Source organism: Triticum aestivum, chromosome 2B (assembly GCF_018294505.1).
Source record: "Triticum aestivum cultivar Chinese Spring chromosome 2B, IWGSC CS RefSeq v2.1, whole genome shotgun sequence".
Lineage (NCBI taxonomy): Eukaryota > Viridiplantae > Streptophyta > Magnoliopsida > Poales > Poaceae > Triticum > Triticum aestivum.
Genome location: NC_057798.1, coordinates 762,927,946 through 762,941,852, shown reverse-complemented (window position 1 = coordinate 762,941,852; position 13,907 = coordinate 762,927,946). Strand labels below are relative to the sequence as shown.

General features: G+C 46.0%; 1 protein-coding gene across 1 annotated transcript; it reads right to left on the bottom strand.

Moving 5' to 3' along the window:
• Positions 1-11,546: 11,546 nt before the first annotated feature.
• Positions 11,547-12,139, bottom strand: LOC123042549 (uncharacterized). Its single transcript, XM_044464980.1, has one exon. It carries the CDS (start codon positions 12,061-12,063, stop codon positions 11,776-11,778), a length of 288 nt encoding a protein of 95 aa, XP_044320915.1. The 5' UTR covers positions 12,064-12,139; the 3' UTR covers positions 11,547-11,775.
• Between the last annotated feature and the right edge of the window lie 1,768 nt (positions 12,140-13,907).

The following is a 13,907-nucleotide window of genomic DNA, read 5'->3' as shown; positions in this document are numbered from 1 at the left end:
CTGAGTTGTTGGAAGGGTAAACATCTATCCTCGTCTTGGTGGATGGTGCTCACCAAAATGCCTATGTTTTTGTTGTCATTCTTTGAAGTGGCGGTGGAAGTTTGTAAGAGGTTAGAGCAATCCTAAAAAAATCAGCAGTGAATGAGTCCGACTCTAGTTCGTGATTCAAACACATTGCAAGAGAGCGAATTCAACTCGTGAACGATCCATGCTCTTAGGAAACCCGATCCTTTAACGATAGTATTGTTGCGAGACTGGTACTTGGCACCTCAGAGCAATATATAGACTAAGGTTGCCCATCACTCCCTCCTCCTTTTTGTAGGCCCACTGATCCCCTTTCTTTGGGTATTTATCCGGAATCAAGATATATCTTACAAAATGATAGTTTGAAACCGAAGTACAAGTAGTCAAATTGGGCATTCTCTGCAACCCAAGAGAGAACGGGAGATTGAGTGTTCAAGATTTTAACTCTAAAAGACCATTGTCTCTTGATCAAACGGCTTTTTAAGCTACTTAACGGGGAGGTTGTGTGGAAAGATTTACTTAGAAATAAATACCATTGTGGCAAACCACAATTAATAGTCTTGTGGACGGCGGATGTGATAACGCACATCTCTTATTTCACCATTCGGAAGTCTGGGCACCCTGACATGCAAAACAATGCTTACGAATGTTGTAGACTGAAATAAGGGTTGTTTGACATAGTTAGCAAGCTTAGGGGGCTTCCTGCAAAGCTATTTACATAGGCATCTTCCCAAGCTCAAGAACGGAAAGAGAGTTGAGCTTTTTTGTTCTATTAAGAGTTTTAGGGTAAGGAGAAGAGTGAGACGATTTGATATACAAATTCACCCCAATCAGAGTATTAAAATTTGGGATTTGGAGCCTCCCTTAAGTGTTGGCTTCCACCTTGCACTTTATTCATCTATTGATGCAGAGGCCGAGGGCATTCCTCATTTTCAAAAAAGAAAAATCTTGCACTTTATTCATCTATGTAGTTAAAGACTATTTGCTCTTGCCCGTGGTTTTTCGCTGCAAAGGGTGTTGCATGTAAATCCTTGTGTATCCCATTGATTTGGTGTTTTTTTTTATCATATTGGTTGTTGCTCCTGTGATTGCCTTCTATTGGCCTATCTTGCTCAAGTTTTGTGTGGTTTTGTTGAAAGCATGACACATGAATTATTTCGTATATTGATGATTATGTGGTGGAATTAATATTGTCGTGAGTTATTCTTGCAAGTATACTATTATTGTGAATATTGAATAGACTGGTGTTTGTGGATTTCATGATATGGTTGATGTTGTATAAATGCACATAAAGCGTTTTGGTTGCTTCGGTTACCCCTCTTATGTTCACAAAGGGATTCACAAAGTTGTCTGGCCTCACGAATGTTTTCCCTTACCATTTCAGTTTGGCTCGTTTTACTGGTGCCGTGTAGTACGGTTGGGCTCCAAAACCATGGGATTACTGAGCCTGATGAATCGATTGGTTCTTCGTGGCATCGTCGACATGCCGGTGTTTTTCTCTTGTCCGCGCGCGGTATTGGCCGTCCATGAGGCAGCGTTCCGTGTACCGGGTTCACAGTAACCGGTGGCCGGCAGTGTGTGACATCACACGTGTGAACGAAACTGAAACGCTCGTGCGTGCACACAGCTTGTTGGAGGGAGAGTGCGACGTATGGTTTTTGCAAAAGGCAACTACTAGGCGCCGGTGCGCCGGCGAAAATTTTCGGCCGGTCAACTCCCTAGCATTGGATACAGCCAGATGTAACCGTCAGATCTAGAGAAAAAAGAAAAAAAAAAACCTCGCTCATGTACAACTCCATGACCTCTGACCGCCCTCGCTAGCAGCTCACCGGAGCCGCTCGTCGATGCGTACATCGGAGTTGCTCGTCGGCGCGCACGCAGGAGCGGCTTGCCGGCTGTAGCACCGGTGCTCACTGGTCGACCCCAACGCAACAATTTATAGTGTCGGCTCCAGCAAAAAATTGGCCTCCGGTTTGCAGCTTTTTCGCTGAAATTAATCGTTGTAACCATTTGCACACGATGTGGTAGCAACAAAAATTTGCTAGTTACAACAAAATAAATTCGCTGGTTCCAAAAAAAATCAAAAGGGAATGGTAGCAAAAATCAAATACAATGGTAGCAAAACAAAAAGACGGTGGTAGCAAATTTGGAGTGGTTCTAGGAAAAAAGATGGATCTGGCAAAAAATCAAATACGGTGGTAGCAAAAAACAAAGACGTTGGTAGCACAAATCAAAGGCAGTGGTAACAAAATAAATTGAAGTGGTTCCAGATACATCCAGCAAAAAGATCAAAAAAATAGGGTGGTAGCATAGATCGAAGACGGTGGTAGCATAGATCGAAGACGGTGGTAGCAAACATTTGGACTAGTTGTAGCAAAAACAATCACTCCCAAAAAACGGCGGCCACACCGATGCTCGCCGTCTTGCTAGTTGCAGCTCCCCGCAATGTTGGCATGTGTCGTCACTGCTCTGGAACGGCTGGTTCCAGCTCCCCAGTGGTGCTGGTTGTAGCTCCCTGTGTAGCTGGTTCCAGCAAAAAAGCGGCGTGTATGTAACATCGCCATTCACTGGTTCTAGACCGTGACCCCCGACATCTCCTCGCCCCCCACCGTGGCAGCTCCATTCCCATGCAGCAGCGTGCAACCCCCATCAGCGCGGGGGGTCGAAGCTCATGGCGGCGAGGATCGAAGAAGGTTGTGCGTGGTGGTGGTGGCCAAGATGAAAAGAACGAAGCAGCAAAGAGATAGAGGAGGAAGAAAGGTCCCGGTTCCCCTCCTTGTGAAGAGATAAGGAGGAATTGTGTGTGGTGGAAAGTGGGCCACGTGATGACTAGAGTTGGTTGGATCACGGGTTGGGTCACGGCCGAATCGAGGGTCGTCCGATCTGGCTTTAAAAAACGACGCGCGTGCAGCCGACGGAACGATTCAGCCGGCGCGGCGACAGGAAACGTTTCCCTTTTTGTTTCACTTGTGGAGCACACAGGTAATGGGAATCTTTTATTTAAGGATCGATAATGGAAATCTAGTGTGTGGCATACATGTGGACATTTTGTTGGGGAACATAGTAATTTCAAAAAAAATTCCTACGCACACGCAAGATCATGGTGATGCAACGAGAGGGGAGAGTGATGTCCACGTACCCTCGTAGACCGAAAGTGGAAGCGTTGGAACAACACGGTTGATGTAGTCGTACGTCTTCACGGCCCGACCGATCAAGCACCGAAACTACGGCACCTCCAAGTTCTAGCACACGTTCAGCTCGATGACGTTCCCCGGACTCCGATCCAGCAAAGTGTCAGGAAAGAGTTCCGTCAGGACGACGACGTGGTGACGATCTTGATGTTCTACCGTCGCAGGGCTTCGCCTAAGCACCGCTACAATATTATCGAGGACTATGGTGGAGGGGGGCACCACACACGGCTAAGAGATCTCAAGGATCAATTGTTGTGTCTCCAGGGTGCCCCCCTGCCCCCGTATATAAAGGAGCAAGGGGGGAGGTGCGGCAGGCCAGGAGGAGGCGTGAGTAGAAATCCCTCCCTTCCTTGTTGGAGTAGGAGAGGAGAGGGAAGGAGAGAGAGGGAGAAAGGAAAGGGGGGCGCCACCCCCCTCCTTGTCCAATTCGGACTTGGGGGGGGGGGGGGGGGAGGAAGGGGCGCGCGGCTGCCCCTTGGCCGCCTCTTCTCTTCCTCCACTTGGGCCCATGAGGCCCATTAACCTTGGGGGGGGGGGGTTCCGGTAACCCCCCGGTACTTCGGTATATATCCGATAACTCCCGGAACCATTCCGGTGTCCGAATATAGTCGTCCAATATATCAATCTTCATGTCTCGACCATTTCGAGACTCCTCGTAATGTCCGTAATCACATCCGGGACTCCGAACAAACTTCGGTACATCAAAACTCATAAACTCATAATATAACTGTCATTGAAACCTTAAGCGTGCGGACCCTACGGGTTCGAGAACTATGTAGACATGACCTAGAACTGTTTCCGGTCAATAACCAATAGCGGAACCTGGATGCTCATATTGGCTCCTACATATTCTACGAAGATCTTTATCGGTCAAAACGCATAACAACATACGTTGTTCCCTTTGTCATCGGTATGTTACTTGCCCGAGATTCGATCGGTATCCAATACCTAGTTCAATCTCGTTACTGGCAAGTCTCTTTACTCGTTACGTAATGCATCATTCTGTAACTAACTTATTAGCTACATTGCTTGCAAGGCTTATAGTGACGTGCATTACCGAGAGGGCCCAGATATACCTCTCCGACAATCGGAGTGACAAAACCTAATCTCGAAATACACCAACTCAACATGTACCTTTGGTGACACATGTAGAGCTCCTTTATAATCACCCAGTTACGTTGTGACGTTCGGTAGCACACAAAGTGTTCCTCCGGCAAACGGGAGTTGCATAATCTCATAGTTATAGGAACTTGTATAAGTCATGAAGAAAGCAATAGCAACATACTAAACGATCAAGCGCTAAGCTAACGGAATGGGTCAAGTCAATCACATCATTCTCCTAATGATGTGATCCCGTTAATCAAATGACAACACATGTCTATGGTTAGGAAACATAACCATCTTTGATTAATGAGCTAGTCAAGTAGAGGCATACTAGTGACACTATGTTTGTCTATGTATTCACACATGTATTATGTTTCCGGTTAATACAATTATAGCATGAATAATAAACATTTATCATGATATGAGGAAATAAATAATAACTTTATTATTGCCTCTAGGGCATATTTCCTTCAGTCTCCCACTTGCACTAGAGTCAATAATCTAGATTACACAATAATGATTCTAACACTCATGGAGTCTTGGTGTTGATCATGTTTTGCTTGTGGAAGAGGCTTAGTCAACGGGTCTGCAACATTCAGATCCGTATGTATCTTGCATATCTCTATGTCTCCCACCTGGACTTGGTCCCGGATGGAATTGAAGCGTCTCTTGATGTGCTTGGTCCTCTTGTGAAATCTGGATTTCTTTGCCAAGGCAATTGCACCAGTATTGTCACGGAAAATCTTCATTGGTCCCGATGCACTAGGTATGACACCTAGATCAGAAATGAACTCTTTCATCCAGACTCCCTCATTTGCTGCTTCCAAAGAAGCTATGTACCCCGCTTCACATGTAGATCCCGCCACGACGCTTTAATTAGAGCTGCACCAACTGACAGCTCCACCGTTCAATATAAACACGTATCCGGTTTGCGATTTAGAATCGTCCGGATCAGTGTAAAGCTTGCATCAACGTAACCATTTACAATTAGCTCTTTGTCACATCCATAAACGAGAAACATATCCTTAGTCCTTTTCAGGTATTTCAGGATATTCTTGACCGCTGTCCAGTGATCCACTCCTGGATTACTTTGGTACCTCCCTGCTAAACTTATTGCTAAGCATACATCAGGTCTGGTACACAGCATTGCATACATGATAGAGCCTATGGCTGAAGCATAGGGAACATCTTTCATTTTCTCTCTATTTTCTGCTGTGGTCGGGCATTGAGTCTGACTCAACTTTACACCTTGTAACACAGGCAAGAACCCTTTCTTTGCCTGATCCATTTTGAATTTTTTCAAAACTTTATCAAGGTATGTGCTTTGTGAAAGTCCAATCAAGCGTCTTGATCTATCTCTATAGATCTTGATGCCCAATATGTAAGCAGCTTCACCGAGGTCTTTCATCGAAAAACTCTTATTCAAGTATCCCTTTATGCTATCCAGACATTCTATATCATTTCCAATTAACAATATGTCATCCACATATAATATTAGAAATGCTACAGAGCTCCCACTCACTTTCTTGTAAATACAGGCTTCTCCAAAATTCTGTATAAAACCATATGCTTTGATCACACTATCAAAGCGTTTATTCCAACTCCGAGATGCTTGCACCAGTCCATAAATGGATCGCTGGAGCTTGCACACTTTGTTAGCATATTTTGAATCGATAAAACCTTCCGGCCGCATCATATACAACTCTTCTTCCAGAAATCCATTCAGGAATGCAGTTTTGACATTCATTTGCCAAATTTCATAATCATAAAATGCAGCAATTGCTAACATGATTCGGACAGACTTAAGCATCGCCACGGGTGAGAAAGTCTCATCGTAGTCAACCCCTTGAACTTGTCGAAAAACTTTCCCAACAAGTCGAGCTTTATAGACATTTACATTACCATCAGCGTCAGTCTTCTTCTTGAAGATCCATTTATTCTCGATGGCTTGCCGAATCATCGGGCAAGTCAACCAAAGTCCATACTTTGTTCTCATACATGGATCCCATCTTAGATTTCATGGCCTCAAGCCATTTTGCGGAATCTGGGGTCATCATCGCTTCCTCATAGTTCGTAGGTTCGCCATGGTCAAGTAACATGACTTCCAGAATAGGATTACCATACCACTCTGGTGCGTATCTTACTCTGGTAGACCTACGAGGTTCGGTAGTAACTTGAGCTGAAGTTTCATGATCAATATCATTAGCTTCCTCACTGATTGGTGTAGTTGTCACAGGAACCGGTTCTTTTGATGAACTACCTTCCAATAAGGGAGCAGGTACAGTTACCTCATCAAGTTCTACTTTCCTCCCACTCACTTCTTTCGAGAGAAACTCCTTCTCTAGAAAGGATCCGAATTTAGCAACAAAGATCTTGCCCTCGGATCTGTGATAGAAGGTGTACCCAATAGTCTCTTTTGGGTATCCTATGAAGACACATTTTTCCGATTTGGATTCGAGCTTATCTGGTTGAAGTTTCTTCACATAAGCATCGCAACCCCAAACTTTAAGAAACGACAACTTTGGTTTCTTGCCAAATCACAGTTCATAAGGCATCGTCTCAACGAATTTTGATGCTGCCCTATTTAATGTGAATGCGGCCGTCTCTAAAGCATAACCCCAAAACGATAGCGGTAAATTAGTAAGAGACATCATAGATCGCACCATATCTGGTAATGTACGATTACAACGTTCGGACACACCATTACGCTGTGGTGTTCTGGGTGGCGTGAGTTGAGAAACTATTCCGCATTGTTTTAAATGTAGACCAAACTTATAACTCAAATATTCTCCTCCACGATCAGATCGTAGAAACTTTATTTTCTTGTTACGATGATTTTCAACTTCACTCTGAAATTCTTTGAACTTTTCAAAAGTTTCAGACTTATGTCTCATCAAGTAGATATTCCCATATCTGCTTAAATCATCTGTGAAGGTGAGAAAATAACGATATCTGCCACGAGCCTCAACATTCATCGGACCACATACATCTGTATGTATGATTTCCAACAAATCTGTTGCTCTCTCCATAGTTCTGGAGAACGGTGTTTTAGTCATCTTGCCCATGAGGCATGGTTCGCAAGTACCAAATGATTCATAATTAAGTGATTCCAGAAGTCCATCAGTATGGAGTTTCTTCACGTGCTTTACACCAATATGAGCCAAACGGCAGTGCCACAAATAAGTTGCACTATCATTATCAACTCTGCATCTTTTGGCTTCAACATTATGAATATGTGTATCACTATTATCGAGATTTAATAAAAATAGACCACTCTTCAAGGGTGCATGATCATAAAAGATATTACTCATATAAATAGAACAACCATTATTCTCTGATTTAAATGAATAACCGTCTCGCATCAAACAAGATCCAGATATAATGTTCATGCTTAATGCTGGCACCAAATAACAATTATTCAGGTCTAAAACTAATCCCAATGGTAGATGTAGAGGTAGCGTGTCGACCGTGATCACATCGACTTTGGAACCATTTCCCACGCGCATCGTCACCTCGTCCTTAGCCAATCTTCGCTTAATCCGTAGTCCCTGTTTCGAGTTGCAAATATTAGCAACAGGACCAGTATCAAATACCCAGGTGCTACTGCGAGCATTAGTAATGTACACATCAATAACATGTATATCACATATACCTTTGTTCATCTTGCCATCCTTCTTATCCGCCAAATACTTGGGGCAGTTCCGCTTCCAGTGTCCAGTCTGCTTGCAGTAGAAGCACTCAGTCTCAGGCTTAGGTCCAGATTTGGGTTTCTTCTCTTGAGCAGCAACTTGCTTGCTGTTCTTCTTGAAGTTCCCCTTCTTCTTCCCTTTATCTTTTTTCTTGAAACTGGTGGTCTTATTGACCATCAACACTTGATGCTCCTTCTTGATTTCTACCTCCGCAGCCTTTAGCATTGCGAAAAGCTCGGGATAGTCTTGTCCATCCCTTGCATATTATAGTTCATCACGAAGCTCTTGTAGCTTGGTGACAATGATTGAAGAATTCTGTCAATGACACTATCATCAGGAAGATTCACTCCCAGTTGAATCAAGTGATTATTATACCCAGACATTTTGAGTTTATGTTCACTGACAGAACTATTCTCTTCCATCTTACAGCTATAGAACTTATTGGAGACTTCATATCTCTCAAACTGGGGATTTGCTTGAAATATTAACTTCAACTCCTGAAACATCTCATATGCTCCATGACGTTCACAACGTCGTTGAAGACCCGGTTCCAAGCCGTAAAGCATGGCACACTGAACTATCGAGTAGTCATCAGCTTTGCTCTGCCAGACGTTCTTAACATCGTCAGTTGCATCTGCAGCAGGTCTGGCACCCAGCGGTGCTTCCAGGACGTAATTCTTTTGTGCAGCAATGAGGATAATCCTCAGGTTACGGATCTAGTCTGTGTAATTGCTACCATCATCTTTCAACTTAGCTTTCTCAAGGAACGCATTAAAATTCAACGGAACAACAACACGAGCCATCTATCTACAACAAACATAGACAAGCAAAATACTATCAGGTACTAAGTTTATGATAAATTTAAGTTCAATTAATCATATTACTTAAGAACTCCCACTTAGACAGATATCTCTCTAGTCATCTAAGTGATCACGTGACCCAAATTAACTAAACCATGTCCGATCATCACGTGAGATGGAGTAGTTTCAATGGTGAACATTACTATGTTGATCATATCTACTATATGATTCACGTTCGACCTTTCGGTCTCCGTGTTCCGAGGCCATATCTGTATATGCTAGGCTTGTCAAGTTTAACTTGAGTATTCTGCGTGTGCAACTGTTTTGCACCCGTTGTATTTGAACGCAGAGCCTATCACACCCGATCATCACGTGGCGTCTCAGCACGAAGAACTTTCGCAACGGTGCATACTCAGGGAGAACACTTCTTGATAATTAGTGAGATATCATCTTAAAATGCTACCGTCAATCAAAGCAAGATAAGATGCATAAATGATAAACATCACATGCAATCAATATAAGTGATATGATATGACCATCATCATCTTGTGCTTGTGATCTCCATCTCCGAAGCACCATCGTGATCACCATCGTCACCGGCGCGACACCTTGATCTCCATCGTAGCATCGTTGTCGTCTCGCCAATCTTATGTTTCTACGACTATCGCTACCGCTTAGTGATAAAGTAAAGCATTACAGGGCGATTGCATTGCATACAATAAAGCGACAACCATATGGCTCCTGCCAGTTGCCGATAACTCGGTTACAAAACATGATCATCTCATACAATAAAATATAGCATCACGTCTTGACCATATCACATCACAACATGCCCTGCAAAAGCAAGTTAGACGTCCTCTACTTTGTTCTTGGAAGTTTTACGTGGCTGCTACGGGCTTAGCAAGAACCGTTCTTACCTACGCATCAAAACCACAACGATAGTTTGTCAAGTTGGTGCTGTTTTAACCTTCGCAAGGACCGGGCGTAGCCACACTCGGTTCAACTAAAGTTGGAGAAACTGACACCCGCTAGCCACCTCTGTGCAAAGCACGTCGGGAGAACCGGTCTCGTGTAAGCGTACAGGTAATGTCGGTCCGGGCCGCTTCATCCAACAATACCGCTGAACCAAAGTATGACATGCTGGTAAGCAGTATGACTTGTATCGCCCACAAATCACTTGTGTTCTACTCGTGCATATAACATCTACGCATAAAACCTGGCTCGGATGCCACTGTTGGGGAACGTAGTAATTTCAAAAAATTTCCTACGCACACGCAAGATCATTATGATGCATAACAACGAGAGGGGAGAGTGATGTCCACGTACCCTCGTAGACCGAAAGCGGAAGTGTTAGAACAACGCGGTTGATGTAGTCGTACGTCTTCACGGCCCGACCGATCAAGCACCGAAACTACGGCACCTCCGAGTTCTAGCATACGTTCAGCTCGATGACATTCCCCGGACTCCGATCCAGCAAAGTGTCGGGGAAGAGTTCCGTCAGCACGACGGCGTGGTGACGATCTTGATGTTCTACCGTCGTAGGGCTTCGTCTAAGCACCGCTACAATATTATCAAGGACTATGGTGGAGGGGGGCACCGCACACGGCTAAGAGATCTCAAGGATCAATTGTTGTGTCTCTATGGTGGAGAGGGCGACGTATGGTTTTTGTTTCGCTTGTGGAGCACACAGGTAACGGGAATCTAGTCTGCGACAAAGATGTGGACATTTCGTCTTCTCTCCAGCTTAACCACTACTCCCTCTGTAAAAGATCCTTTTGGGAGTATACTTTTTCCAGTCCGGTGACCAGGTTTGCAAAATTCGGACTGTCTTCTTCCATAGCAGAATGTACAGTTTTCGTTTTCCCCTCGGGGTGCAGAACGAAATACGTAGGGGCTGTTTGGTTTGTGACTAACTTTGGTAAAGATTACCACACCTAAGATTAAGCAAATTTGATCAACTTAGGTGAGTGTTTGGTTCAAGCCACACTTTAGGCAAGCCACACTAGGGCCTCACATGGCATACACACAAAAAATATAGCAAGATTTCCTTAGGCTTGCCAACTTGTGGCTCTCATTTTGATGAACTAACCTTAGGCAAACTTGGCAAAAATATGTGACAAAGTGTGGCAATGCAAGGCCTAGAACCAAACAGCCCCGTAGTAACAAGGAACAGGCACATGCCAAGTAGGGCTTAGACATAGCTACCGCATGGCGTGCAGCACCGAAGCCTCAGGCATGGCGATGGACTCCGTTTGGATGAGGCAAAATTTTCCCCTTAGTTTCGAAAGAAAATACTCCCTCTGTTCTATAATGTAAGACATTTTTTGACACTACACTAATGTCAAAAAACATCTTACATTATGGGACAGAGGGAGTAGTACTTAACAAGGATGACGAACATTTAGAAAAAAAAAGAGATGGACCATACGAAGGCATCTGTAAATTCAGACGACCGTATATGGGAGCAAAGTGCGGCACATAACGTGGACCGTGGTGCCGTGTAGTACGGTTGGGCTCCAAATCCATCAGATTGCTGAGCCTGAGTCGATTGGTTCTTCGTCGCATCGTCGACATGCCGGTGTCCTTCTCTTCCGGCGTGCGGTATTGGCCGTCCATGAGTAACCGGTGGCCGGCAGTCTCACGTGTGGACGAAACTGAAACGGTCGTGCGTGCACACAGATTGTGGGAGGGAGAGTGCGACGTATGGTTTCTGATTCGCTCGTGGAGCACACAGGTAATGGGAATCTAGTGTGCGGCATAGATGTGGACATTTCGTCTTCTCTTCAGTTTAACCAGTACTCCCTCTGTAAAAGATCTTTTAGGGAGTACTTTTTACACAAGCTCGAGAAGGAGCATGCTGTGTTCACAGTTCACATGCAGATCCAGCCGGACGACCTGGTGCAGCTTGTGCACGGTGCACCATTCTGGCCACTAGGAAGAACAGGGGACTGATGAGCAACCGGCTAGTTAGTTGTTTGGTCCCCAGTTGCTGAGGTACATGACTGTCCGGAGCTCCTCCTCCTGCTCCTGCCTCGCCTTCCTCCTCCTCGCCGCCGCCCCGCCGGCAGAGGCCGCCGCCCCGCCGGTAGAGGCCGCCGCCATGGTCTTGCCGTTCCCGGCGGCCGCGGTACCAGCGCGCTGCTGGACGCACGGGAGGGCGCGGTAGTTCCAGCGGCACAGCCCGGCGTGCCGCTCCTTGAGCGCCTCCACCGTGCCCGCGCCCACGCTCATCGCCGCCGCCCAGGACGAGGCCATCTGACCAACCGTAGGATTGCAGATATCGAGGTGCTCGAGTGAGTGCTTCGTTCGATGCTGTTGCCGTGTGTGTAGTAGTGTGGTCAGCTGCCTGCGAAATGGCGGTGTTCCTCACGGTAGTTTTATAGGAGACGCCGTTGTCGGCATGTGAACCGTACGTGCTGCCGGTGCCGGCCGTGGCTGCCTCGTACGTAAGGGCTCGCGCATGGTTTGTGGCCTCGTGGGCGGAAACCGGGTGCAGTGCCGGCGGCCTTGGCGCTTCAGGTTGTTGTCGGACGCCGACGTCGGGAGATGCGGCGCGCCGCTTGTGCCACAAGTTGCGTGCTGCTGCACTGTGCTACTACGTCAGATCAGATGAGGCTTCGTGGTGGCCCATGAATTGTCTTGTTTTTAGCACACGGGAAGATAAAGATCGCTCAATCACGAAAATCTGCCAAGGTAGAGTTTATTCGACTATTCGTGGCACGCAGCGTGCGGTAATCTTCTTCCCCCCTTAGGATATGCAAGTGATTATTATACTAATAACAATCCTCCTTTTTGCAACACGTAGGTTAAGTAGGATTTTTGGCCACATGCTCTGCTCTTGGGGAGACGCGGACGGGCAGGGAAAACCGGAGGCCGGTGGCCATGGTTTCAACGATACCAGCCGGCCACTGCAACTGGAAAGTGGACCGTGTTGTGTCTCACTCGGTCATCACTCTGATTACCAGTAAACACGTTTACTTAACTTATTAATGCAAATAGGAAGAGAGGGCCTAGACAGATGTGGGTGGCTAAAGGAGATATTGACAGGCAGGTTTCGTCTGATGTTTTCATTCGTGATACGAGGCAGAAAACAGCTTCCGTGTTTGATCGCATCTCTGAGACTCATGATGAAGCGGCGGACCCCGAACTCTGGGGCCGCCGGGAGCAATGAATCTGCTAGGCTGGAACTGTCGGGGCTTGGGTTGAACTCGACAGTGGGCGAACTTCGCGACCTAGTTAGGTGTCACAACCCAGCGGTGGTTTTCTTATGTGAGACAAAGAAAAAAGCAAGAGCGATGGATAGGCTTAAATGGAGTTTGGGTTTCAAGAATGGTGTGGCCGTGGATTATGTGGGCAGGAGTGGGGGCCTGGCCCTCTGGTGGCGCGATGATATTCAAGTCACAGTTAAATCATGGTGCCAGTATTTTATTGATGTTGAGATTAGTTGTGATGGTCACTAGATTCTATGGGGAGCCGAACACGGAGATGAGGAAGAAATCGTGGGATGCAATAAGATTTTTACGGAGGCAAAATGACCTCCCTTGGATTTGTTTGGGCGACTTCAATGAGGCATTTTTCCAAACAGACCAAGTTGGGGGCAACATAAGGAGTTTTACTCGTATGGAGGATTTTAGAGATTGCTTGGCCGACTGTGGCCTTGCGGATTTGGGCTTCTCCGGATATCCCTACACGTGGGATAATAAGAGGGATGGTTCTGAAAACATCCAAGTCCGCCTGGATAGAGCTACATGCAATGATGGTTTCTTGCAGATGTATCCGGAGACAGTGGTGGAACACATCATGACCGAGGAATCAGATCATCAGGCTATCCTAGTGAGAGCGCTGGAGACGGCTCCGCGCTCCTGTAGAGGGGGCGACAGACCATTCCGCTATGAGGAAGCGTGGACGAGACATGAGCAATATGAGAACATGATTGCTGAAGCGTGGGAAGCGGCGGGAAACAGGGGTCTGAGCCTGACGGCGGTGTGGGAGAAAATTGGTACGATGACCGGAAGCATGCAACGATGGGCTAGGGAGGTGTTTGGGTCTGTGCGACGCAAGATTGCTAAACTCAAGACACAACTTGCTGCTGCTAAGAC